Below are 26,859 nucleotides of genomic sequence, written 5' to 3'. Positions count from 1 at the left end.
AAATGGTCTAATAATATAGCAATAAACAAACAAGCAAATGAATAAATAATAGTCCCTGGTGCTAGCTTGATTTCACTGAAAGCATCACTGATCATATCACATATCACTGATGTGCTGTGAAATATCACTGGTCCCTGGTACAGCAAAAACTTCAAAAGTTTTTTTAGCAAATCAGAAGAACCAGTCAGAAAAACCTCTTCTGCTATTAACTTATTCAGGTTTGCTGAGATCAAATTGGCTGTTATATTTTGGTAAGCAGGGTTTTGGTAAATAAAGTTTTTTTATGGTTGCAAAATAGTGAAAGGCTTAAGCGTAGTCCCCGACTAAAATGCATGTCTGGCCCTTTCAACTGAAGAAACTTGCACTTGAGTTATCTCAACATATGTTTGATTTATTGTTTTGCCTCAAGATGTACAACAATAATGTTTTAATCTAAGGCATATTTATATAAGCTACTTAAATGTCCTAACTGAACTATGACCTAATCCTGGCTTAACCTAAGGCCCCTGGCTTAACCTAAGGCCTGTGAAACCGGGCCAAAAAGTACTATTTCAAAGAAGTACCTACTTGGAAAGACTGCCAGAACAGACATAGTCTAAGTTTCTAATAATTCTGAGATTAGTTGGTTCAGAGTGTTTATTTAGGCCTGTAGCTAAACTCTGCAGGACTTTGTCACTAGACACTTGGAAACTCCTGCTACATGACATCTCGTCTTGTTTCTGATATCCCTGATTTTTAATTCTGTTAGTACGTATGTAAATCAGTGAATGATTTTTTTTTTTCTCTCTCTCTGTTTAGACCTCCCTAATTTCTGTGGAGGAGCCAAGAGGTAGAAGCCAATATGTGCCTCTCACTCTCCTTCGAGAGAAAGGAACCTATGGTACTGTAACTGTCAACTTTGAGGTGAGTCTCTGTCTGTCTGTCTGCCTGTCTGTCTGTCTGTCTAACCATCCATCCATCCATCTATCTTTAATTATTTATTAATTCACAGATTTTTGGAGGTCCAAACCCTGCGAGTGAGGATCTCAGTCCAGACATGGGGAACATCACTTTTCCTCCTGGTCGTGCTGTTGTAGTTTTCAGCATCATGATACATGATGACAAGGTACGGTTTCTTTGTTGAATAGACATAAAAGAGATCACATGAACAATGATAGCAGTTAATCAGAAACCTGAAAAAAAAAAGACTTAGCATTTACAGTCGATTTGATTACGAGAAATAATTGTTACATTTCTGGATCGTTGAAGAGGAAGAATTTATATATTATATATATTTCTCAACTTTTGTGTATGCCATAAAATGACTCTAAAAAGATGATTTAAAGTCAAAGAAACCATCATTTTGAGAAAAAAACAACAACTGTTGCCAAGTAAATTCACAATAAGTGAATGACTAACATAGAAGATGTTCTGAATTAATCTTTCATAATATGTGTTGTTTTTAATCTCACATGTCCACTAGCTTCCAGAAGATGATGAGATCTTCACAGTGAGGTTGACAGAAGCAGCTGGCGGAGCTTTACTCAATCCTAACAGTAGCAGTGTTCAGATCAAGATCTCCCGTAATGATGCTCCCATCCGCTTCTCCAAACCCACACTGGTTGTCCCGGAGAACATTGGTGTAATATCTCTTAGCGTTACACGTGGTAGAACTGAAGATGGTCTTCTGATCGGTTCTGATGACAGAACGGTGTCTGTTGCCTATACAGTTATTACAGGCAATGGGGCGGCCAGTGCTACTCCACTGGTGGACTTTGTGGATCTACAACCAGAAAGGATAGTTGTTTTCCCTCCAGGTGTCCATGAAACAGAACTCCGCTTCAACATTACAGATGACAACATTCCGGAGATTGCAGAATCTTTCCAAGTGGTTCTTTTGGAAGAGAACTTATTGGGTGATGCAGTGCTGATGACTCCAAGTATTGCACTCGTGACCATTGAGCCCAATGATAAGCCTTATGGAGTCCTGTCAATCAGTCCGTCCCCCATACAACCCCACATCATCAATGAAGACCTGAACCCGATGTGAGTAGAATACTGTTTAAAGCAGAAATATTCAACCCTCTTTCTGTACACCCACTGTACTACAGAGATTTGCTCCAGCCTTGATCAAACACACATGAACCAGCTAATGAAAGTCCTCGGGATCACTTGGAAAATCACAAGCAAGTGTGTTGGAAATGAACTTTGCAGGACAGTGGTTCTCCAGGAGCGGGGTTGAAGACCTGGGTTATAGTGTTATAACACTTGCATTAACAGGTTATTATTCAATTAATAGTGGGTAACTTGTCTTGGTTATAAATCATACTCCTTATATCTTTTCCAAATGCACAGGGAAGATTGGCACTCTTAATGAAATGTTCAGTTCCATTAGTAGTTACTACTCATTTATTTTTTTATTTTTTTGTGTTTGTTTTGTTGCAGTTTTACAATATAAATTGTTCCAAACAATTGTTTAAAAATGTATAAAATTAATGAATATAATATATGAAGATTTCATTTGCAAAAACAGACAACTAAATTTTCGAAAACCATGTTTTTCAATTGTGCATTCCAAATAATCTCAATCAAACCGCAGCTGGGTTATTTTAATTAGGTAAAAACAAAAACAAAAAACATGATAACATAATAAAAAAAACATATATATATATATATATATATATATATATGTTTTTGCCAATAAACTCTTCGTATGCATCTATACAGTACCATTTTTCCAATGTTCTTAAGAACAGTATCTTATTCTGACCAAAACTGCATTTATTTGAACAAAAATACATTAAAACAGTGATATTGTGAAATATTGTTACAGTTTGAAATAGCTGTTTTCTATTTCAATATTGTTTTTGGTGGTGGCAAATTTGATTACTTCAGTGGTTTATAATCGTTCAGAAGCATTCTGATATGATAATTTGCAATATATATATTTTTTTATAATTTTTTTTTTTTTTTTTTATTATATTATATAAATTTTGATTATATAAAACTTTAGTCATAACTTTTAATATCAAAAGAGCATTTTTTGTAACATTATAAATGTCTTTACTGTTACTTTTGATCAGTTTAATGCATCGTTGCTGAATATAATTAATCTTTTAACTGTAGTGTATGCTATATGAGATATATAAATATGTAATTACTATTGAAATACTGGTATCATTATTCAGTTTTCAGTCTGTTTTTTTGTGTGGTATTTCATTTCAAGTAATGTCAGAAACATTACTTGTACTGGTAACTTGTCATCCTAGTTTGGTTTCATGTTGTTATCCACAATATCTGTAATATTGCTAATCTGTGTTTCTGTTTCAGATACGAAGGCATCATCATTGTGAGGAATGGAGGAACTCATGGATCTGTTTCAGTTAGGTGGAATATAACAAGAAACTCCACGGATAGGACTCCAGTCTCTGCCGACCTTAATCCTGCATCAGGTACCCTGAGGTTTGCTGAGGGCCAGATGAATGCTGTACTGCCTTTAAATATCACTCAGGACAACCTTCCAGAAGAAGCCGAAGCCTTCATTCTCAGACTGATCCCAGGATCTGTACAAGGAGGGGCCGAAGTGGATGAGCCGATGGAAGTGAGTGCTTGGCTTGTGCTTGGTTTTTAGTTAATGCATTTAGAGAATGTGTTTGGATCGCAGATCATAGATCGGTGGTGGCTCAGTTCTGAGGTGGATTTAGCTATGAAAGATGAAAGTGCAAGTTGATGTTGATGACAGCTTGAAGCGCACTCTTTAATTTTTGTAAGGAAAATGTTATTACACATAATGTTCCCGGGCACTGGTTGTCTTACATGTTGACATGTCACCCACTATGATGATATTCTAGACTTTTATGCTTAGTTTCAGACAGCCGTGGTAGCAGATCCCTTTTGGACCTCACTCGGAGGCTTGTGGTGAGACATCCAGGGAGGTTGTTGTCTTACTCTGGCTCTTACCCCTCGTCAAGGAAGGAAGTTCTCAGATCAGAGCTGGTTCTTAGTTACCATCTGGGCAGCACTTAGTCCGTTTAAAGCGGATGTGGCGTAAAATGAGACACATGTGTCTCTCTGGCACAGCGGCATCACAGACTGCTGGTTACACTGAGTGTCACTTGGGTGTTCCCTTCATGTGTTCCCAGCACAAAATAGCCCACAGCAGAGCCTGTGGGTGGCTGGCTGTTCTCTTTATAACTTGTCTGTTGCTAGATTGACTATGTGTGAAAGGAGAGAATAAATCTGACCCGAGTTTATGTTTAAACCTATCAATTACCCATAAGTGTGATCATAAGTTTATGTTAGCTGAATTGACTCTGCAGGTTGTGACGACTAATTGTGAAGAGCTTATTTATGTCAGCTGTTCCTAAATTCATTGAAATAAGTACTACAAATATTTAGAGAGGTCTTGTGCCTTGATCTGATGAGGCTTTGATAAATGACAGAGTCATAAAATAGCTCATGAACGCTATTTTTACACTCTTGTGAGGTCTAATGAAAGAGAAGGTCTTTCTGTGATTGGTTCACTGTAAGTTTTACACAGATAGTCTAATGTTGCGTTCACTGTAATAAGTGGTGAGATTTGTTTATAGCTATGTGCTACAGGTTTCAACATAGAGAGGAAAAGATCAGGTTATTTTAGAGTTCATCACAAGAGGAAACAGAATTTTAAAGCAATGCTTTGGTTCCAAATATATATATATATTTATTTTTCTATTAAAAGCATCTGGAATTTTTTCCTCAATGTTATGGTTAAATTTACAAAACAAAACTGATATTTACAATAATTTGTTTTCATTGGAAATTTGGGCAGGACAGTTCAAAGGATTTGAGTGTGAGTGAACAGAAATGTGCTTGTAATTTAGTTAAATAGTTTATATTTTCCATTCAAAAACAGCTATATGTGAGCGTAACATAACTAATACTTGAGCTCTGAAGTTGTCTAAGTCCTCTTTTTGGCAGTGGGACTACAGTATTAGGAGAATTAACCTCCAGTTGTGCAATACTAATGTATAATCCTAAAAGGCATAGTTTACGCCAAAAAAAGAGCATTCTGTCATACACCGACCTTCATGTCATTCCAACCCTGTATGACTCTTTCTGTTTGTTTTGACAATCTAAGTCAATGGTCACCAAAACTGTTTGAATACCAACATTCAATACAAATATCTTCTTTTGTGTACCACATTTTCCCAAAACTTTATGCATGTTAATGCCGGAGGCGTACTGAAGCCTGCTTTAATAATTCTGCAAACCCTAGGTAGGTATGGGAGGGCATTAGGGCTATCACGGACTATAAGAGTAAATCAACATCTTCCTCAGCTGATTACACCATGGCTGAGGATTTCAATTTCTTCTATGCCCGTTATAGGGATAACACAGATTCTGTGTTGCACCCCCTACCCTCCATTGATCCTGCCCCAGTCCTGAGTACTCATGAGGTAAGACGGGTCCGCTGTGGCATAAACACCAGGAAAGCAACCGGACCAGATGGTTTGATGGGTCGAGTGCTGAGAGACTGTGCTGCGGCGCTAACTTACGTTTTTACCAACATTTTACAAATATATCGCTGTCCACTTCATGGGTCCCTGCCTGCTTTAAGGCAGCCACAATAGTCCCAGTGCCTAAGCAGTCAAATGTCACCTATCTGAATGATTATAGACCGGTGGCACTCACCTCCATTCCTACCAAGTGCCTTGAGAGGCTGGTCACCAATTACATTAAGAGTGCAATACCACCATCACTTGACCCACACCAATTTGCATACAGACAAAACCGGTCGACTGAGGATGCCATCCCCACCGTGCTCCAAAAGTTATTAGTACATCTTGCGCACAAGAACACCTAGGCGAGACTCCTCTTTGTCGACTTTAGCTCGGCCTTTAATACAATAAGGCCGCTTAAACTGAGAGCCAAACTGTACCATCTTGGCATAAACAACTCACAACTTTTGACAAATCGAACACAGAGGGTTAGGATAGGCAACCACTTGTCCTCCACCCTTTTAATTAATACCGGGGCCCCCCAGGGGTGTGTGCTTAGCCCCTTGCTATACTCTTTATTCACACATGACTGCTCTGCTTCTTTTTGCTCCAATCTCATTGTTAAATTTGCTGAAGATACAACATTGCTCGGACTCATCAATAATAACAATGAGGTGGATTACAGGACTGAAGTGCAACATCTTGTGTCATGGTGTGTCAGTAATAACCTCTCTTTAAATATCAAAAAGACAGAGATCATTATGGACCTCCGCAAAAGCAGACCCAATCACAATCCTCTCTTTATTGACAATGAGGTGGTAGAGACGGTGCCACATTTCAAATTTTTGGGAGTATCTATGACTGAGGACCTGTCCTGGGGAACCAACATCAATGCAGTGACAGGGAAGGACCAGCAACACCTCTACTATTTGAGGAAACCAAAACAGCTGATGGTCAATTTCTACAATTGTGCTATTAGCAGTGTTTTGACATATGGTTTCTTGGTGTGGTACTCTAGCTGCACTAAGGACCATCAGCAGGCACTCCAACACGTGGTAAAAACAGCGGGTAGAATCATTGGGACCACTCTCCCAGAGATCAGCACCATGACACACGTTGTCTGAAGAGAGTAGTGATCGACCGATATTGGTTTTTTATAACCGATACCGATACCGATTATTTGTATGTTTATGTACCCGATAACCGATATGCAGAACCGCTATTTATTTACTGTTATACTTCTGTTTCTGACAATTATTACAACACAAATGAGCTGAAAAAAACATTTTATTTATAACAATCACTCCCACCTTGCATACAAAAAAAAAAAACATTCTATTTATACACAAATAAATAGAGGGGTCTGAGTCCAAAAAATTTAAGCGCACTGTTACTAAGTGTCTTTGTTTTAAAATAAAAGCTTTGATGAGGTAAAAAAATAAAAACAGGTAAAAAAATAAAGCACAAAAATGATTCTAACATATTGGTGGGGGCGGGAGGGCTATTTAGGAGTGCATAGCTATTTACTCCCAGTTAAGCAGAACTAGGTTTTAGTGTAGAAAACAGAGTCTTTCAGCATTCTGCCCTGTAAGCCTGCTTCCTTCAAAAATGTCATGCAGTGGCCGTGCTTGAGGCTTCCTGATCATCAACCCAGTCAGGTGCTGAGCAATATGAACGAACTTTTTTTCCAGAGACTATATAAAGTTAAACAGCACTTGTCAGTTGGCATTTTATGATCTAAATTTAATCTAACGTTAAATCATGAAATGCCAACTGACAAAGTGCTGTTTGACTATAACTTAATCAACCGCGATCGCGCATGGAGATAATAAATAATTAATTTCCACAAAGCGGTAGGCTATATTTATATGTGTATTAGCGAAATAATTGTTATGTAGTAAATGATAATATAATCTAGGGTGTTTAAACAAGATAATCTTGTCAAAAGTTTCATTCAGTCGCAGTGCTTAAGCCTCCAGATCATCCGTCAGTTGCTAAGCAATATGAACAAACTTTCTCTTCTAGACTAATGGTGAGCAAATACAACAGATAGAGAATTAAATTCAACGCTTTTATTTTCAACATGCACTCATTCATGTCTGTTTTATTTAATTCATGTAAAGATACGTCTTTATTGGGGCAGGACATGATGAATTACACTACGTGACTCAATGAGTTCGTCTCAATTGTTTAGAAACAAGCTGCATAAATTAACTATATCAGGAATTTATGTCTCAGATCTCATTTGTGCATGTCTGTTATGTTAAATAAAGTTGATTAATTAAAGCAAACCAAGTAGAACATATATTTACCTGTGCACTGAGTTGTTGTTGACTGATCTCCTCGGAAATCTCAAAACGGCCACAAGATGGCGCCGTAAATCGGCGAATCCGATATTACAAAACCGATACCCGATTATGGAAAAATGCTTAAATATCGGGAAAAATATCGGTAAACAGATACATCGGTCGATCACTAGAAGAGAGTACAGAACATTCTGCGGGACCGGTATCATCCGGCCTATCACCTGTTCCACCTGCTGCCCTCAGGGAGAAGGTACAGGTCAATTTGTGCCAGTAAAACCAGACTGGCTAACAGCCTGTACCCTTATGCAGTAAGGCTGCTAAATCGTGCCCTTTGTCACTATTAGACTTTGCACTGTTGCATTAACTACATCAATTCCAAATGTGACCACACCCTTCGTTTTTGTAAAGTATCTTGTTATCAAGAGCGAATGTCACTGGTTCTGTGTTCTAACAACTACATACTTTTGATGTGCCATGTTTACATAGGGGGCAGTTATTATTTATCATTTATTATTATCTAATACTTGGAGGGGATCTGCACTGGTGTTAGTGCACTTTAATATATCATGTACTGTTGTTGTTGTATGCTCCAACGCAATTTCGTTGTTCTTGAATGACAATGACAATAAAAGTAAATTGAATTGAATTGAATTGAATACCTAAGGAATGTCATGCCCCATAAGTGCATTGCTGTGTGTTTGGTTTCTGAAACAACCTTAAAGATGAGTTGAAATGATTGTCTGTAACATTCCTGAAATTAAACCTGAAGTCAGTATGTTGTTCTTGCTTCACAGATGGTGTTCTTCATTCAGGACAGCGATGATGTCTATGGTCAATTTGGCTTTCATCCAAGAGAGAATCAAAGTATTCAGAGTCAACCAGAAGGACGCTTCCTGTCACTTAGCTTCCTCAGAGAAGGGGGGACCATGGGAGAGGTGCGACTTACCCTAACTGTCCTCTACATACCTGCCAGACCACTGGACCCATCACGAGCCAGGGATGGGGTGCTGAATGGAACAAGTGTCAACAGTGTGCTGTTCAGTTCCGGTCAGTCACGAGCCCAACTCATCTTGCCAATACGCAATGATGCTTTCTTGCAGAACGGGGCTCATTTCCTCATTCAGGTAATATATGTTTGTGAAAAATAACTGAGCCCTGCTATCTAAAAACAAAATCAGTTGCAAAGGTTAACACTACACTTTAAAAGTCAGTAAGTTTTTATATTATCATTATTATTATTATTATTATTATTATTATTAGGAAATTAGTAATTGTATTTATCAGGGCTGCACTAAATTGATCAAAGGCATTTGTAATGTTCCAAAAGATTTGTATTTCAACTAAATGTTGTTTTTTTAAGCTTTCGAATCATTAAAGAATCCTGAAAAATATTAGCAAGTAAAACTGTTTTCAACCCTGATAAGAATAAGAAATGTTTCTTGAGCATCAAGTCAGCGTATTATAATGATTTCTGAAGGATTATGTGGCACAAAAGACTGGAGTAATGGCTGCTGAAAATTAAATCATTGGATTTAAATTGTATGTCAACATTACATTAACAAAGATTACAGTTATTTTACATTTTGTTTGAATATTTCACATTATTACTGTTTTTACTACATTTTAGATCAAATAAAGCCTGTGAAGTGCTTGTTTGACAGTCAGAGCAGTTCATTGTTTTATGAAATGATTTTGTTCTATTTTATCAAAAGCATGTTTGACACTTTAAAGGGATAGTTCACCCAAAAAATTATGTCATCATTTACTCACCTTTGTGTTGTTCCAATGCTTTATGCCCCTCATTCTTTTTCGGACCACAAAAGGAGATTTAAAATGGATTCATGTCTTTCATTAGCTGGACAGTGTGCAGTTGGTTAACATCTCCCCACAAATCCCATCTGTGAGTCCTCGCATTGGAGGAGCTTTGAACATCTCCCTGATCATCACACCTGATATTGCTAATGGAGAGATTGGCTTCACCAGTAATCAGACAGTGGTGGCCCTGGAACCAGAAGATTCAAACATCAGCTTGGTATAAAAACACTCTCCTGGAAAAAATTTTCTTTACATATTTCAAAAATCTAAATATATTTAATTTGGTGTTGGAAATCAGAAAAAAAAAAAAATCATTTTATTATGTTCTCAGATTTCCGTACCCTATTGTATTCTTGGATGACGAAATGATGTGAAACATGATTCTCTCTGTCTCTAGATAACTCTTCAACTGAGGCGAGATGGGACGGATGGCCAGGCATTGGTCTTCTGGAGCCTGCGACCCGCTGGCGAGAACAGAGAAGATGTCACTGAGGCTGACATTTCACCTTTCACTGGATCGGTCCGGTTCCTCTCAGGACAAAGTGAAGCAGTGATTAACATCACTGTAATGGCGGACAATATCCCAGAAATCAACGAGACCGTCATTCTTGCATTAGACAGGTCTGTTTAACTTGTTATGATGACATTGAGTTGTTTTAAGGGGTCATTTCAATCCAAATACTTTATGGATCCATTATATTGTTTGGTGGATCAAAGTGTTAGTTGCCTTCTGAAGTTTTACTTGATGACCCCTTTCAGTCTTTTCCTTTAGTCTGGGAATTATCTTGTAATCATTGTGCTGGGACACTCTTTGTCCTCCCTTCACTTTCCCTTCACAGGGTAGAAACCGCTCGCTTTGTAGTGTACTTTGGGTAAGTGCGCACTAGAAAGACTGTGCCTTATTGTGTGCTGTGAATCAACTCTTTATGTGGAAAGCATCCACTCTGAACTTTCAGGGGCTTTGTTTTAATGTTTCGATGGGGTATGTCTCTTTTATCTGGGTGTGTGAAATGAATAGTAAGAGTGTGTTTGTATATGTTGGGGCGACCGCACTTGGATGCAGGCAAACGCTGCTTGTACTCATTTAGCACCTCATTTACGGAGTTCCTTTATCCTGTCCTGTAAAAACATCAGTGTTTGTATGCATGCAGCACATCCTCTGAATGCATTTGTTTAGAACACTTCTTCTGCAAGCTCTTTGTCAGCCATTTTACTAATTATCTGGAGCCTTCAGTGCTGGCTTAGACTAAGCCAAGCTTGGTTTATAGTACACAAGACCCCCGGTGAGAAGGAGAGGATAGTGGGTTGCTTTAAAACATGACTTGTCAAATCAGCATAACCAAGAGGCATCAGGCCAAGCAATTTAAGATGCTTCAGATGCTGGTGTGACCACACTCATACATATCCAAAATATGAATCTGACAAATATTTTGTCATAGAATACTGGTAATCTTTGTTCCTTGTGTCAGGCGTTTTATCCCATCCTGCTTAAAACAAAATGATTGTGAATTATAATCTACCGTACTGTAATATGTCATAGTAGATTTCTTTTTTTTCTGCTTTCTAATAATATAACTTTACAGTCTCACCATACTGTAACATATGTTTGTCAACACATTGCTCTACAGGACAAATGTGGACAACCAGATACTTAAACCAGGTTTCACTAGCCGAGAAATTGTTATTCTGGAGAACGATGACCCTGGAGGAGTATTTGAGTTTTCACCTGTCTCTAAAGGGCCTTGGTTTATTAATGTAAGACATAGTTCATTCATTTATTCCTTCATTCATTCAGATTACATTTTCTTTATTTTCTTATTTAATATTATTTTGTATTGAATTATTCATATTTTATATTCATTGTACCAATATCAATATTCATATCAAATTGTAAGTTCTAATTTTATGAATATATGTTTGTATACTTTGTAAATGGTCACCAGTATAATTAGTATAATAAAGTCCCTATTTTCATTCAGCAATAGTCAGAAGTCATATAGATTGACAAATTAATTAAATAGAATATTAAACTATAAGACTATGAAACAGACTGCAGTATGACTGACCATTGACACAACTGACAAATGAAATTTTAATTAATAAAATCTTGATGTTGAAAATACAAATAAATACAGTATAATATATTATTAATAAAACATTGTTTTAAGGTACGTGTAAACAAACAGCGAAATGTAAAATGATTTTAAATGGAGTTTAGCATGTAACTTTCTTTCATGTTTTTCATTGCATTTACTTGAACATGTGAAATGTTTGGATGATTTGTTGGCTATGCAGGAGGGGGAAACAGTAGAACTGAGGGTGATCAGAGAGCAGGGGCAGCTATTAAACCAGCTCGTAAGATATACAGTGATTCCTTCTGGAAATGCTCAGTTCTATGGGGCCACTGGGATCCTAGAGTTCCAGCCAGGGGAGAGAGAGGTGATGGTGGCCCTGGTAGCCAAGCCTGATGGGATACCAGAGGTAAGTAGTTCAGGACTAATGAACAAGGCTCACTAACATTTATTATGTCCTCTAATTAAATGACCCTCTCTTACATAAAGGATGATCTGCATAATTCCCTACTTCCTTTAATGTTAGGCTTCCTTTAACACTTCAGAAATGTTTGGAAATTCAAAATGTAAGGAAACCTGACTTCTAAAAGATTGCCTGATGTTTTGTCTTCAGCTAGATGAGACGTTCTCAGTGGTCCTTAGTAGCCACAGCACGCCAGCTAGTCGCCTTGGGAACCGAAGACAGGTCAACATTACCGTTCGTAAGAGTGATGACCCATTTGGGGTCATTGAGTTCATTCAGCCTGGTTTAGACTTCACCATCAATGAAAGCAAAGCCATGGATACTCAGTCAGGTACGGAGATCTATAAGCTACAGCTTCTGGTCACTTAACTTTCTTCTCTTTTAGAATCTGTTTAAAATAACATCATTATGTATGATAGCATCCTACCCCATTGGGAGAAGCAGGGGTAGGTTTGGGAACGTGTCAGTCTTCTGGATTCTTGAGCCAACCTATTCGGGAGACATCAACCCAGTGCAGGGCGAGATTGTCTTTGCTGAAGGGGAGTATCTGAAGAACCTCACCCTATTTTCTATGCCAGATGAGGTAAGCTTCAGCAGTTCATAATATCATAACTAGATACTTATGTTTAAAGAAGAAGCATATCTGTAGTTAAGATTTTTATTTTATTTGATGCAGATCCCAGAGAAAACTGAAAATTTCACCATCACCCTTCTGAATACAACCGGTGGAGCAAGACTAGGATACATTCTCAGTGCAAGGTTAAGCATTCGTGAGAATGATGATCCGATATATTTTGCTGGTATGTTTGCCATTCAATACAATGTACATATTAATTTGAAGACAAAAGGGGCTTTCGCACCAGAGTAAACTTTTCATAGCTCCTAGAATTATTGGTGGGAAGTTCCCACTTTTTGGCATGTTCGCATCACAGGAACTATAAATGTGTTTAGTATCAGGAACTCCGTTTTGGGAACTAAATTAGCTTCTACTTCAGAGTAGGGTCTAAAACAGTTATATAGGAACTACCAGTGATGTGAAGTGTATGCTGATTGGCCAAATGCATATGAAACACTGGCTACCCAACATTTTTAAAAAGCAGTGTAAAAATATTTACTCCACGAACATGGAAAACATTTGTAAATTTGTAAATGTTGTGAAGAAAGACAATGGTGTTAGCCGCTTCAGAGTTCCTGCTGCCGGTGCGATTGCAACCAGGAAAATGATCAAAGGGAGAAATTGGTTCTGTAGGAACCACCATGATGGCTGTTCTTAGTACTGTGCATGTTCTTAAAACTAAGAAGTTCAAAAGCCCCTAAAAATGATATAGTTGTATAGAAGCCAATTTCCAACACTGATTTAAAAATGTTAAAAAAGGTAATTGCGAATTTTTATCTCACAATTCTTTTTTTTTTTTTTTGATATAAATTTGCAATTGGGAAATAATGATATAAACTTGCAGTTCAGATTTTTTCATAAACTCGCAATTGTGAGAAAGAAACCTTTATCCCCTTAGAACTGAACTTTCTAACTTGTAATTGTGAGTCTATATCTCACAGTCAGAGCGGCAAGAAAAAAAAAAGACAGAATTGTGAGATATAAACTCGCATTTGTTTTTTGTTTTATTTATTTTTTGATTTTTTAATAGCAGAAACAGGCTTCCATACAATGTCAGCAATCAAGTAATAAAGTTAGGGGTGTCCCAGACTAAGGATTTACATAGTCGAATCGGAATTTTCTGAAAGTGCCGATAGTCGACTGATAGTCGAATCATATGTTTGGGGCCGGGGCATAATACATTACCAAAAGACATAATAACTGACGTTAACACAGAAAATTTGCAACGAATGCCTCGCAGATACATAAAATTATGTTTTATGTTTATAACATTTATATTAAACGTCAGTGAAACCTTAAGAATTCCTAACCTTAAGAATTCCTGAAGATGACCAGTAGAATGAAGCATTTAATAGCAGGTTTTTAATCAATTGCTTTCAATTATCATTTATCTCATACAGAATATACTTTATTTATACAACATAACGTTAATATTTCGATTTATAGGCTATCTGCACAAAATACCTGAATGCACATGAACGTGTCTGCGCGGCTCTGAATGAACTCCTTTTGTGGACAACAACATGCAGAAACATGGCAACTAAACTCTAAAAATTCATGGCCTTTTATTATAGTAGTGTTCTCATTATAATGTCGGGGATGTGACAGTCCCAGTCATAGTTATTAATATTCTGCATTGGTGTTTGTGCTGCTCACACTGCGCGCTGAAGAGATAATCACTGTAGTACTTACAATGAAGTGCTTTACTGCAGCGCAAATTAACAAAATACAATTTATTCGAGATGAATAATATATACAAGATATATATGTAAGCCCTCTGAAAAGTTTTTAAATAACTTGTACCCTACCTGATCTAAAAAATCCAGTCTTTCACTCTTTCTGTGTCAATGTGAGTCTTTAAGATTTAAATCTCTGCCGCCAAGATGCTCTTCTCTGGTCAGTGATTATGGAAGAGGAAATTTAAATCTATAGGGGTGGTTGGATTTAATCACATGCATTAAAATATTTATTTAAAAAGTATTTCTTTTCAGATTCTTATTTAGAGGATTATCTTAATAGGCTGTATATTAACCTATTTGTTAGAAAACCAGTAGTTCTATGTGAAATCAGAATTTGAGCCACACCCTTATAACCAAAATGGCATGATCATAACACCTCAGGGAATATTCGACTATGAGATTGGTAGTCCAAGCAGGCTCCTCCTATCGAAGCATCACATCTTGACTATTCGGGTCACTCTTAAATAAAGTCATAGTGTGACATATAATTTCATATGGTGGGATATAAAACAACAATTTTGAGAAGTAATGTTACAATTATGAGATATCAAGTCATGTTAAAGCCACAATTGTGAGAAACTGTTGAAAAGATTCGGGGCTGATATAGATGCTCACCATAACGATATTAAAATAATGTAGAAATTTGTTCTTCGTTTGTAATGTTTTCTAGAACCTGTGGTTCAGAGGGTGCAAGAAGGGGGTGTGGCCAATTTCACCATTCTACGAGCTGGGCCTGCTAACTTTATCACCACAGTGAAGTATCGTTTTGAATATGGTGACGCATCACCGGGAGACTTGACTCCACTGAGTAATGACTCAATGTTGGTCTTTGATTTTGGAGAGTGGATGAAGAACATATCGGTTTTGGTGGTAGATGACGACATACCAGAGACAGATGAACCATTCCACATAGTTCTCTTCAATACCACAGGTTTGTCACATCCTCAGCTTTCAATTAACCATAAATTCAGTGCACTTTATGTTGCAAAGTTTTGGTCCCTTTCAACATGCATTGACTTTTGCTTTGTGCTGCATTATTTTTGGGTGACTTCTTTTGCCAGCGCCTTGAATCCCCAACTTTTAATTGTCTATGTTGCCCAATTAGCTTCATTAGATTACCACTCCATTAGACAAAATACTGCTCTTCAGCTCTGCTCTGTAGAGGCAATAAATCCACCCTGTTAAAGATTTGTTTTGATTTGCACAGTGCTCTGTTGATTGGCCTCAACATTCAAAAGCCCTCTCTAATCCTTGTATTGTGGAACACGCACACATTCATGAAAAGGGCTGGGTGACTGTAGAAAGTTAATTACAGAACTGTCCTTCTGCAGATCACAAAGCAAACCCACCAAGAGTTTTCTGTCTGGAGGCTTTACCACTTGCCCTGAGGGATTGTGTTTAAATACATGTTGGGTGTTATTAGTACATAAAACCAGAGCTTTTGTGAGCATGATATGATTGCCATGGTTAGCTTGTACCAATTACAACAGTGTTTCATGTAGAATGATGTTTAGCATAACAGTTACAATGTGTGAATGTTAAACAAATGTGCTGCCACAGATATGAGAGCACAAGCATTTGAAAATGAGAAATTTGAAAAGGATTCTGCACAAAATGTTTGTTTTCTTCATTATAATTCTCTCTGGATTCATGATTCTGGATTTTTTAATAATATAAAAAAATGAATATTCCAATGATGAATAATTGTTTGCAAACGTTTGCTGTATACACTACCTTTCAATAAAACATTTATTTTTTCAATAAACAATTACGTTCTATTCATCATAGAAAATAATGTGTCACAGCTTCCACAAAATATTAACTGTTAATAATAAACTGTTTTCAACATGAATAGTAGTAAGAAATGTTTCTTTAGCAGGAAATCCAGATTTGTAGATTGATTTCTAAATGATCATGTGACACTGAAGACTGGAGTAATGGCTGCTGAAAATTCAGCTTTGATATCATAGAAATAAATTGCATTTTAAAATAGAAAACATTTTAAATTAAAGTAACATTTCACTTTTAGATATTGACTATGAGAGTGATGCTATACTTATGTGTGGTTGTATATGGGTCTTTTCAGGTGATGCCGTGGTATATGGTCGAGACACTGCTACAGTGGTGATTGAGGCCAATGACGATGCTAATGGGATATTCTCTCTGGATTCCACTCAGAAACCAGTAGAGGAGGGACGAACCAATAACTTTTAGTCAGTCTCCAATTTTCTAATCTCTAATATACATTTGAACCAGATGTACATTTTACTGCACTGATTGATTTTGATTCAAATCATACGACACTTTGTTTTAGCTTTTTCAAGTATTTATGTTTTACTATCTGTGAAATAATGTTTCCTTCTGTGTCTCCAGTGTTCTTCGAGACAGAGGACACTTTGGAAATGTCACAGTATATTGGCAGCTGTTTGCCAACAACACCCCCCTTGAACCTCACCAAGAATTTCTGAACACATCTGGTTCTATAGTATTTTATACAGGGGACAAGACAAAACCTATAGTTCTTGAAGCCATCTCAGACAAGCTCCCAGAGTTCAATGAGTTTTATGAGCTCAGACTTACGAATGTCTCAGGTAAAGTCAATATCAGAAGTCAATGTTTTAGTTTTATTGTTTATTATTATTTTTTACCATTATATCACCTATAATCAACTAAATATCAAATCAGTTGTTTAAAAAATTTGGGATGATCCCTTTGAAAAATCCTGCACAATGTACCATTGAAGATGCACTTGTTCCATGAGATATTTAAGTTTTATAGTCATTTCATATGTGCAAATATATGACATTCAAATGTTGTCTTTAGGTGGCTATCCTGGTAAAGGAGGAAAATTGGCAGAGAAAGACCTCAATGCATCTGTTCTCATTCCCTTCAATGACGACCCATTTGGAGTTTTCGCTATTGCCCCTGAGAGTCTGGAGCGTGAGGTAGCCGAGGACGCCTTGTCCGTCAACGATATGTTTGATGTCACATCCTTCACCATACTTCGTCAGCAAGGAACCTTTGGAGATGTGCGTGTGGCCTGGGAAATCCTGTCAGGAGCTTTCTCACATGGTCTCCCGCCCATGGAAGACCTGATATTGATGGCTTCTTTTTCTCAGGCTGTAGAGCTCCGACCACATGCCAGGAGACGCCATGCAGGCACCGATGCATTCTTCTTCTCTGGACTTCCAGGAGCTTATGGATCCATCAGTGCAGAAACCCATCTGCAGGTTCCACAGAACCTAGCTAACTTTACCCTGTCAGTCTGGCTGATGCCCAGGCCTAATACAGATGGATTTATTGTCTCTAAAGGCAATGGGAATGGAACTATCTATTATGGAGTTCAGGTGCAGACTAATGAATCCCACGTTACTGTTATGCTACATTACACAACTGTAGGATCTAACAGCACACAGGTGGCGCGAGCTACTGCAACTAAGTTTGTAGAGGATAATACATGGGTTCATGTGGTCATCGCTGTGGAAGATGGAATAATTGAGTTTTATCTGGATGGGAGCCCAATCCCTGGGGGGATAAAGAGTCTAAAAGGAGAAGCCATTGTAAATGGTGAGTAAAGCTTGTATTTTTTAAAACAATGTAAATATGTACTGCAAAAATGTCATATGTCATTGGTCAACTGTTTCCGACACTGATTTTTAAATAAGCATATTAGAACGATTTCTAAAAATAATAATGTGACACTGAATACTGGACTAATGATGCCGAGAATTCAGCTTTATATTATATTTTAAATTATATTAAAATAGAAAGCTGTTATTTTAAATAGCAATAATATTTCACAAAATAAAATAAAAAAAATCTGCATTGATGAGCATAGGAAACTTTCTTTTAAAAACATTAAAAATGATCCTAATCCAAGTGTATTGACTCTTCTAAATGAATAAATAACTAATTTATTTTTTATAAAATTGATAAAGTAGATAAAATATCCTACTGATGCCACCCTCATTTTACCTCTTTATCAAAATCATTCTCATAATTTGCATCGAAGGCTTTTTTTATTTTATTTTAGCACCACACATTTTAGCCTTTTAACAACTGCACTACAAATTAGGAAACCGCCACTGCTATAATTCTTCATTTGGAGTTCTGCTTCAAAACAAATTCCTCATGCTTGTGTTGGTCAAGAAAGACATGTGGTTCCTCACCTATTCTTGTGGCCCATATCTAGTCTAATGAGAGCCCTATGCCATTGTTTAGCTTTTCACAGGAACACTGTATATGCTTGACCGAACATTGAGCCGCTGGACATTGTTAGCAGCATATAAAGGCAGCTGGCATACTCTCTCTCTCACTCACTGGAAATACAATAGAGCCCCTGCTAAGACTTTCCTGTTATTTTTTATACCATCTTGAGTGAAGTGAATGTACACATAAACTGTATGGATATCTGAGATGGTCTCTCGCTTGTTAGCATTATTGGTAATTACAGCCTTTGTTAAATGTTCTTGTTTGGGCTCCATGAAGCGTATTTCCTCAATTTATACAGTTGTGTGCCTTTCAATGTCTCTCTGGTGGTCAGGAGGTAACTGCTTTAAGCTGGTGTATCCAACGAGGATGAATTCTTCCAATTTCCTTATTCCAATTTCACCGCTATCACATTTCTCTTGTTTCTCATCATATAATGAGTTATCAGGACCCACTGGTAAAAATGCTATGTATATGGTGATTGGAAGGGAAACAGATATGTCCCTAAATTGTATTTCTCCAAAGACATTTCACTGTGTGGTTTTAGCTGGGTCAGACAGGGCTAGCTTGAAACAGTACTGTTTCTTAGCCTCAGTGTGTGTTCTTTTTCAGTGCTGCATGATAGATTAGCAGCTTGATTTATTTTGGTTCATAAATCCTTAGTGAGTTTTATTGCTCATTCTAACCCTTTATTATTAAACTTTGTCAGATAACTCATCCAACACTAGTTGTGTTAGAGATATAAGTGATTCCTCGAATTGTAGGTCTTATTGAGGTGTGCTTGTTTTTTAAATAAAGGAAAGGTGAGATTGACCTTTGAACACTAAGCAGCCATCTAGTAAAATACTATAGCCTTGCATAGAAACACCCTCAAACCCCTCAGAAGAACACATTAGCCACCTTATATTAACCATGTGCCAACCACCTAAAACCCTTTAGCATGGTTCGCTACAGACACTATAGACTCCTAATGTAATGTGATGCAACAAACCCAAACATTTTTGAGATTTCAGGAAATATGCATTTTATTTGATTACATTTATTTTATTTTAAACACATTTGTATAAATAAGATTGTTATTTACTTATATAATGATCTTATATAATTCATCACGTCTTATCGAGGAGAGTTGTGCTATTACTTTTCAAACTTCTTACTTTCACCTGGTTAAAAGGAAGAGAAAAAAAAAATATTTAGACTAACACTGAAAGACAAACCTGAGCTAAATTTAGGGACAAAGATTTTTTGACATTGACCAGTAAGCAGTCACTTATAAACCACTCAGAAAACCCCAGCTTTCCTTAGAAAAACTGTAAAAATGAAACACCTTCGCTAACACATTAACCTACTGTGCAATGCTTTAGTGTCAAATACCTCTCACATTATCTTCAGAAATCCATTCATCTGAAGCACACTCAAGTAATATTCTATCACAAGATCTTCTGGGGTGTAAACATGCAGCCAATGGGGTTGCAAGCCCAGATGTTTATCCAAAAAGCCACACCATCCATCCATCCATCCATCCATCCATCCTAATGCCTTGCGTTGAATTCTTCCATACAGATGCTGCACCTATTAGGATCGGTTCCAAACCAGATGGTGAACAGCGCTTCACTGGTCTTCTACAAGACCTCCGGCTGTACTCCAGCTGGCTCAACCGCTCCGAGATTCATGAGCTCCACAACCAACCAGCCAAGAACGACCTTCACAATGTGTCAGGGTACCTGACATACAGGCAGGAGGAGAAACTGAAGTCGTTTTTAGTCCAAGTAAGGGACGATCAAGAAGAGGAGGGTGAGGAGGTTTTCTACCTACAACTGGTGGCTGTTCAAGGTGGAGCCCGTCTGCCAATGCCCAGGCCTACTGCCATCCTCAAGGTCATGAAGAGTGATAATGCCAATGGACTTTTTGGCTTTACTGGTCCTTGTATACCAGATGTAGGTGCAAAAAAAATATTTCATATAATTACATTATGCTTGTGAGTTTTTTTATTTTATTTTAAAACCAAAGATAAAGCAATGTCACTGTTTGGCATGAACACATAACAACTTTGCAAATGTCAATGCAAATGCAAAAACTATAAGATTATGACAAGAACTAATTCTGACTATGCAAAACATACATCCAGTGGTGACATCCAGTGAGAAATTTGTAATGTTGTCTTACAGATAGCCTTCTGACCAGCACAATTAAGGTCTAATGAGTTAACATCTAACCATATTATTTGATTAAGTACCCAAGTTGCTTCTTTGTCAGTGTTTGGTTAACCTTCCCTCCGAAAGCATGTAATGTGACCTCTAGTTGTGAGACCATGTCTTCATGTATATTTAATATGTCTTCACGCCTGGATGGATGGAGCATGCATTCTTCTCTTCAAGGAGATTGGATGCGTGGCATCTCCAATGACTTGTTCGATAAACAAGACAGATGGTCAGTGAATTCCTTTAGAGGAGGACCTCTCCACTACTGACAGAAAAGACACAGCAGCATGTGCGTTCTCATGTGCTCTAAGCAAATAGAAACAAGACTAAGCAGAAAAAGGAAAGCGGACATTTATTAACTAATTTCCTTTCTGTTTAACCAGTAATATGAACATGAACAATCATGTATCTCAAAATCGGCAAAAATACATATGTTTTTCTTTCTGAGTTTCTAACATTTCAACAACATCTAAACTCTTAATGGTTTAAAATTATTTTGTCCTGAAATTATTATTTGTGTGTGTGCTATTGTTGGTTTACAATGACCTTTATCCTTTCTTTATCAGATATCTGAGGAAGGCTCGATGATCTCCTGTGTAGTGGAGCGCACACGTGGCGCTCTGGATCATGTCTATGTAAACTACACCGTCACTCAGGTTGATTCACCCTCAGACTCGTCAAATGCCTCCGACTTTGCCAATGCTACAGGCTCCATCCATTTCCTGCCAGGCCAGCGCTCTGAGGTAACAGGATTAACTTCTCAAGCAGTTATATTAATGACCACAGGACCACCAATCAAGGGGGAACATTATAATATTCCCGTTAATTTGTAATGGCTGGACAACTGCAATTACATGCCATTGCATTACTGCATCTGTTCACATGACGATTGTATGTTTAAATACAGAAATAAGTTATAAAATTAATTTGAACTTGTTTTAGATAACAAAAAAAAGTTTTCATTGATGAATTTAGTTAATAAATTTAATTTAATTTGTATTTTTTTAACAACCAAACTGTAAATGTATATGGCTCCATCTAGTGGTGGTTTTAACCACTTTGATTAATTGACAGTGTAAATCCATTAAGTAATGGCAAAGCCTCCCTCATAAATGCCTTTATATTTGATTTCTCTTGTCTCCTAGGTTTTAAACCTGCTGGTTCTAAATGATGACCTGCCTGAGGTTGATGAGCTCTTCCGGGTTAGGCTGGTGTCAGCTGAACCAGGTGATGGGAAACCAGGTTCCACTCCTACCAGTGGAGCCAGCATCGACCCAAACAATGCCCTCAACAATATTACAGTCAAAGCCAGCGATCATCCATATGGTAAATTGGTATATTTGCCCTTTAAGATTCATTCTTTCATTTATGCTGCCAGATTGTCTTAGTTGACTAGTTATTAATGCAATTTCAGGCCTTCTGCAATTTCAAACTAGCCCAGTGCCTGCTGGTATGATCAGACCCGCACTAGAGGAGGCCCATGTGACTGTTCGAGAGGAGGCTGGTGTGGTCAGTCTACTGGTGGCCAGAGCACAAGGACTGCTGGGAAGGGTGACGGTGGGCTATCGTACGTCTCCATTCACAGCTGCTGGTTCAGAGGACTATGAGGTACCAACAATTCCCATAAGACTATGAGACAGTTGAACACCTTTTTTGGGGGTTTAAACATTTTAAGTAAAATTTAGGGTCGGTTTATTTGTTTACTCAGTCTTTCATTTCTTTTTTATTTCATTAAGCAAGAATACAATAAATCGAAGATGACATTCGTAATGTTAATTTAATTGAAACAAGTGTTTCTTGAGCACCAAATCAGCACATTTAATGATTTCTTAAGGATCATATGATACTGAAAACTGGAGCAATGTCTTGCCATTACAGCAAACAATTCAAATTAAATTGAAAAATATACCAAAATTAGAAATCTGTTGTTTTAAATTGTAATAATATTTCACCATATTAATGTCATTGACCTCAAGGTTTTGAACAGTGTATATATTTTTGGTCTTTGCTTTCTTATACAGTCCAGCAATAAGAGTCATTTTTCATTAACCAAGATCCCCTAATAAAATTCCTTTGTATATTAAAATGGCACAATTCCTTTCCATCTTCTGACAGGACACAGAGGGATTTCTAGACTTCTTGCCTGGCGAGAGATTTAAGTACATCAATGTGACTATTATAGACAACTCGGTCCCAGAGTTGGACAAAGTCTTCAGAGTGGAGCTTTATAATCCAAATGGAGGAGGTAAGAATATTGGTCCGTTCAGACTGATTCTGTGTCTCCTCTTTTACTTTCTTGATTTTTCTTTCACTGTTTCTGCACGCACTGTCTCCTGTGGGCTCCATTCATGCTGTTTGTGCATGATAATGGAACATTCTGTGTGATTTCAATGTGTACTATGTGTGATCCCTGTCTGGCTCCTGTGTGCTCTTTAAGTGGATCCATTATTTGCAAGCGAAGCCAGTGGAAGTGGCGAGAGTGACATTGACTTCTTTCTTCCGTCCTTTCACTATCATCATGGTAAGATTCTTTTTCTCACAGATCTTTCTCTCGCAGTTAACTTTTTCCTCATTTCCATTATTTGCTGTAATACCAGACTGGATTCTGTTTGGAAAAAAAATATATATACTGGTTTGACTGTATATTAAACTAAAGTGGTGCTTAATATTGACAAAGTAAAAAGTGGTTGTGTTTTTATATATATATATATATATATATATATATATATATATATATATATATATATATATATATATATATATATATATGTTTATTATTTCCCAACTGCTTGAATTGCTCTTGCTTTGGCATTTCTGAGGCACTTCATGCCCCATTATCTGTCATTTGGGCCTTGGCAGATCTTTTCAACAGAACTTCTTTAACCAATGCTTATTCGCTGCTTACTCTTTGTTTTTCTTTCTTTTGTTGATTTATTGCATAATTGAGGTCGCCCCTTACACAAGCTTTATTTTGTAAGTGCTAGATTAAAAGTTGTAAAGTTTAAGAGCTGCCCATAACAGTCAAATCCCCAGACTCTGGATTGCAGAGTTCTGCCAAGCTGTTTACATAGTACTAAGGCCTGCGAGCAATACCAGGAAAAACGTGGGAAAAGCAAATAGCCTTTATGTTTAAGGGAGGCCAATAGGGGTAGATGGTGTTTTGAAAATGTCACTGTTCACGTCTGTGACGCTTCTTAGTGCCCTTCTTTAGGGAGTCTTTAAAAGTAGTAGTAGCAGTAAAAAATGGGTCTACTTATTTTCTTCTCTTATTTGATGGCTTAAATCCTGATAAAATGTATTTTTGCTCTGAAGCTAACCTGGGCGCTGCTGCTCGTATCATTGTGACCATCGCTGCTTCTGATGAGGCTCACGGCGTCTTCCAGTTCAGTGCCGACTCTCTGACTGTGAATGGCACAGAGCCTGAGGAGGGCAGGAGTACTGTAGTACTGCAGGTCAGTCCCAGTTATAAACATGGGTCAGCATCACTGTGTTTCTTTTGTCCCATCTATGAATTTATTCAAAAAAGTTCTTTTTTTATTATTTTTTATACTGTATGTTACATACATAGAGAAATATAATTATTTATCAGAAGAAGAAAAAAATCAGTATATAAATTTGCAAACAATATTTGAAAAAAACTAAATGATTCATGTGGTGCAATAAACAAGCAGAAATTAAGACAAGATCTTGAAAAAAAGTTCACTGCCTTTGGGTTTTGTAAGAGGCCTCTTATTCTCATCAAGGTGATCAAAAATACATTAAAGGGGGGGTGAAATGCTCGTTTTCACTCAATATCCTGTTAATCTTGAGTACATATAGAGTAGTACTGCATCCTTCATAAATCCAAAAAGTCTATAGTTTTATTATATTCATAAGAGTAAGATAGTCTGTACCGATTTTTCCCGGAAAAACACGACCGGCTGGAGGCGTGACGTGTGGGCAGAGCTAAAGTATCAGGAGCGTGAATAGGCTTTTGCGTCGAGAGCGTTTGGAAGCTGTGACATTACCCAGAGCTGTTGAAAAACATATTAAAGGCTCTGACATTACCGTGAGGGAAAACCCATCATCCAAAACAAACCATGGCTTACAGTCAGATTCAGCCGTTTATTTATTATCCAGAATCAGATCCAGAGGCTGAAACTGAACGAGAGCAGCAGCAGCAACGACTCGCTCCGAGCGGGGCTCAAACCCGGGTCTCTGGCATGGGAGGGGACACACTAACAAGGAGGCAGAGATATTTGAAGCAGTTTTACTCACCGCCTGCGGTTCCAACACACGATCGTGACCCTTTTTCCTTGGGATTGCATCATCCTTAAGAAATAAACGATACGCAAATCCGTCGTCAAACTGGGCCTTGTGAACAAGCATCTTCGAAATGCAGGGAACAAACAAAAACAATTGCACAACTCCGTTGATGCTCTGTAAAAATAAACTCCATCCACTGGTCCCTTAATGTTGTTGTTTTTTTTGGTAATCTGTGCAGGGTTGTCTTGCCCTGGCAACCAAAAACACACTTCTTTTGTGACTTTTCGCGACGCTCTCGCTCTGATCAGTGAATCGATCTGATCAGTGAAATGTCTGTGCTCCCAGTGCTCTGTTATACGGGAGCGCGCGCTTTTCCGGCAGAAGTGCCTTAGGACCCATATAAGGAAATTCCGCTCCATCTAACATCACACAGAGCCATACTTGAAAAAAACTTTCTGAAACTTGTGACAAACCGGAAGGAGTATTTTGGGAACAAAAATACTCCTTCAAACGTACAACTTAATTTTTGAAACTTTGTCCATGTTTAGCATGGGAATCCAACTCTATAACAGTGTAAAAAACTCAGTATGCATGAAATAGCATTTCACCCCCCCCCCCCTTTAAAGGGTTAGTTCACCCAAAAGTGAAAATTCAGTAATAAATCACTCATCCTTTTGTTGTTCAAAACCTGCAAGAACTTTGTTCATCTTCGGAACACAAATACAATTTTTTTTTTTTTTTTATGAAATCTGAGCGCTTTCTGATCCTGCATAGACAGCAACAAAACTGAAATGTTCCCAGACCCAGAAGCGTAGTAAGGACATTGGTAAATAGTCCATGTGACATCAGTGATCTCGATAAATGGGGAGCACGTAATTTGGAGGAAAATAATTATTGAATAAAGTTGTTAATATTTCAGTGTATTTAAAAATGTATTTTGTTCCAGTCTCCAGTGTCACATGACCCTTCACAAATAACAATTAGAGTCATTAAAAGAAATAAAGAAAGAAAAAAATGAATTTCATTAAAAACAAATTGTACAGATGAGAGAGAAGTTAATGTTTAATATAAGTAAGTTTCCTGTTTTTCTCAGGTGATTCGTACCTTTGGCGCTCTATCCAGGGTGACAGTGTACTGGGAGGCAGATGCTAATTCAGAGGGAGAACTTGTATATAGATCTGGCAATGTGACCTTTGAGGTGGGCCAGACTGTTGGAAGCATCTACTTACTGATTTCCCAAGATGACATTCCAGAACTCGACAAGAGCTTCAGAGTCCGCCTCTCTAATGTTTCTCATGGTCGACTCGGGAAGGAAACTACTGCCACACTGACTGTATTGGCCAGCGACGACCCTTATGGACTTTTTGTATTCTCTGACAGCAGTAGACTGATCCGTGTGCCAGAAGCAAATGCTGTCATCACCCTGAACATACAGAGGAGAAAAGGCTTAATGGGAAGGGTGCGGGTGACATATCGAACATTGAGGGACACCGATGCAGCTCCATATAGCACACCGGGAGTAGGTCGGGCCAGTGCAGGGAATGACTTTGTGCCTGTTGTGGAGTCTGTGATATTCTCTGCTAATCAGAGTGAAGTTAATGTGACCCTGAGGGTACTGGATGATGAGGAACCGGAGAGAGCAGAGTCTGTGTTTTTGGAACTTGTCGGCGTCACTTTAGTTGAAGGGCTGCAACCCAGACCAGGTAAAAGTTACTTGAAAGGTGTCTTGAATTA

General features: G+C 37.8%; 1 protein-coding gene across 1 annotated transcript in view; it reads left to right on the top strand.

Annotated features, from left to right (window-relative positions):
• Nucleotides 1-26,859, top strand: part of adgrv1 (adhesion G protein-coupled receptor V1) — a 135,036-nt gene that overhangs the window by 22,120 nt on the left and 86,057 nt on the right. The window contains exons 5-28 of the mRNA XM_052557355.1: nucleotides 799-903; nucleotides 992-1,105; nucleotides 1,463-2,025; nucleotides 3,310-3,580; nucleotides 8,560-8,889; nucleotides 9,621-9,797; nucleotides 9,978-10,201; nucleotides 11,209-11,335; nucleotides 11,876-12,061; nucleotides 12,266-12,446; nucleotides 12,535-12,698; nucleotides 12,792-12,915; nucleotides 15,141-15,401; nucleotides 16,557-16,683; nucleotides 16,844-17,061; nucleotides 17,294-18,037; nucleotides 20,243-20,616; nucleotides 21,447-21,623; nucleotides 22,026-22,206; nucleotides 22,295-22,488; nucleotides 22,996-23,125; nucleotides 23,318-23,401; nucleotides 24,193-24,332; nucleotides 26,219-26,828. Coding sequence (XP_052413315.1) covers nucleotides 799-903; nucleotides 992-1,105; nucleotides 1,463-2,025; nucleotides 3,310-3,580; nucleotides 8,560-8,889; nucleotides 9,621-9,797; nucleotides 9,978-10,201; nucleotides 11,209-11,335; nucleotides 11,876-12,061; nucleotides 12,266-12,446; nucleotides 12,535-12,698; nucleotides 12,792-12,915; nucleotides 15,141-15,401; nucleotides 16,557-16,683; nucleotides 16,844-17,061; nucleotides 17,294-18,037; nucleotides 20,243-20,616; nucleotides 21,447-21,623; nucleotides 22,026-22,206; nucleotides 22,295-22,488; nucleotides 22,996-23,125; nucleotides 23,318-23,401; nucleotides 24,193-24,332; nucleotides 26,219-26,828 — 5,806 coding nt within the window. The remainder of the gene's footprint in view (nucleotides 1-798; nucleotides 904-991; nucleotides 1,106-1,462; nucleotides 2,026-3,309; nucleotides 3,581-8,559; nucleotides 8,890-9,620; nucleotides 9,798-9,977; nucleotides 10,202-11,208; nucleotides 11,336-11,875; nucleotides 12,062-12,265; nucleotides 12,447-12,534; nucleotides 12,699-12,791; nucleotides 12,916-15,140; nucleotides 15,402-16,556; nucleotides 16,684-16,843; nucleotides 17,062-17,293; nucleotides 18,038-20,242; nucleotides 20,617-21,446; nucleotides 21,624-22,025; nucleotides 22,207-22,294; nucleotides 22,489-22,995; nucleotides 23,126-23,317; nucleotides 23,402-24,192; nucleotides 24,333-26,218; nucleotides 26,829-26,859) is intronic.

The sequence above is a fragment of the Carassius gibelio genome, chromosome B5 (assembly GCF_023724105.1).
Source record: "Carassius gibelio isolate Cgi1373 ecotype wild population from Czech Republic chromosome B5, carGib1.2-hapl.c, whole genome shotgun sequence".
Taxonomy (NCBI): domain Eukaryota; kingdom Metazoa; phylum Chordata; class Actinopteri; order Cypriniformes; family Cyprinidae; genus Carassius; species Carassius gibelio.
The sequence above is the reverse complement of the archived record's forward strand: the minus strand, read 5'-3'. Positions and strand labels throughout refer to the sequence as shown.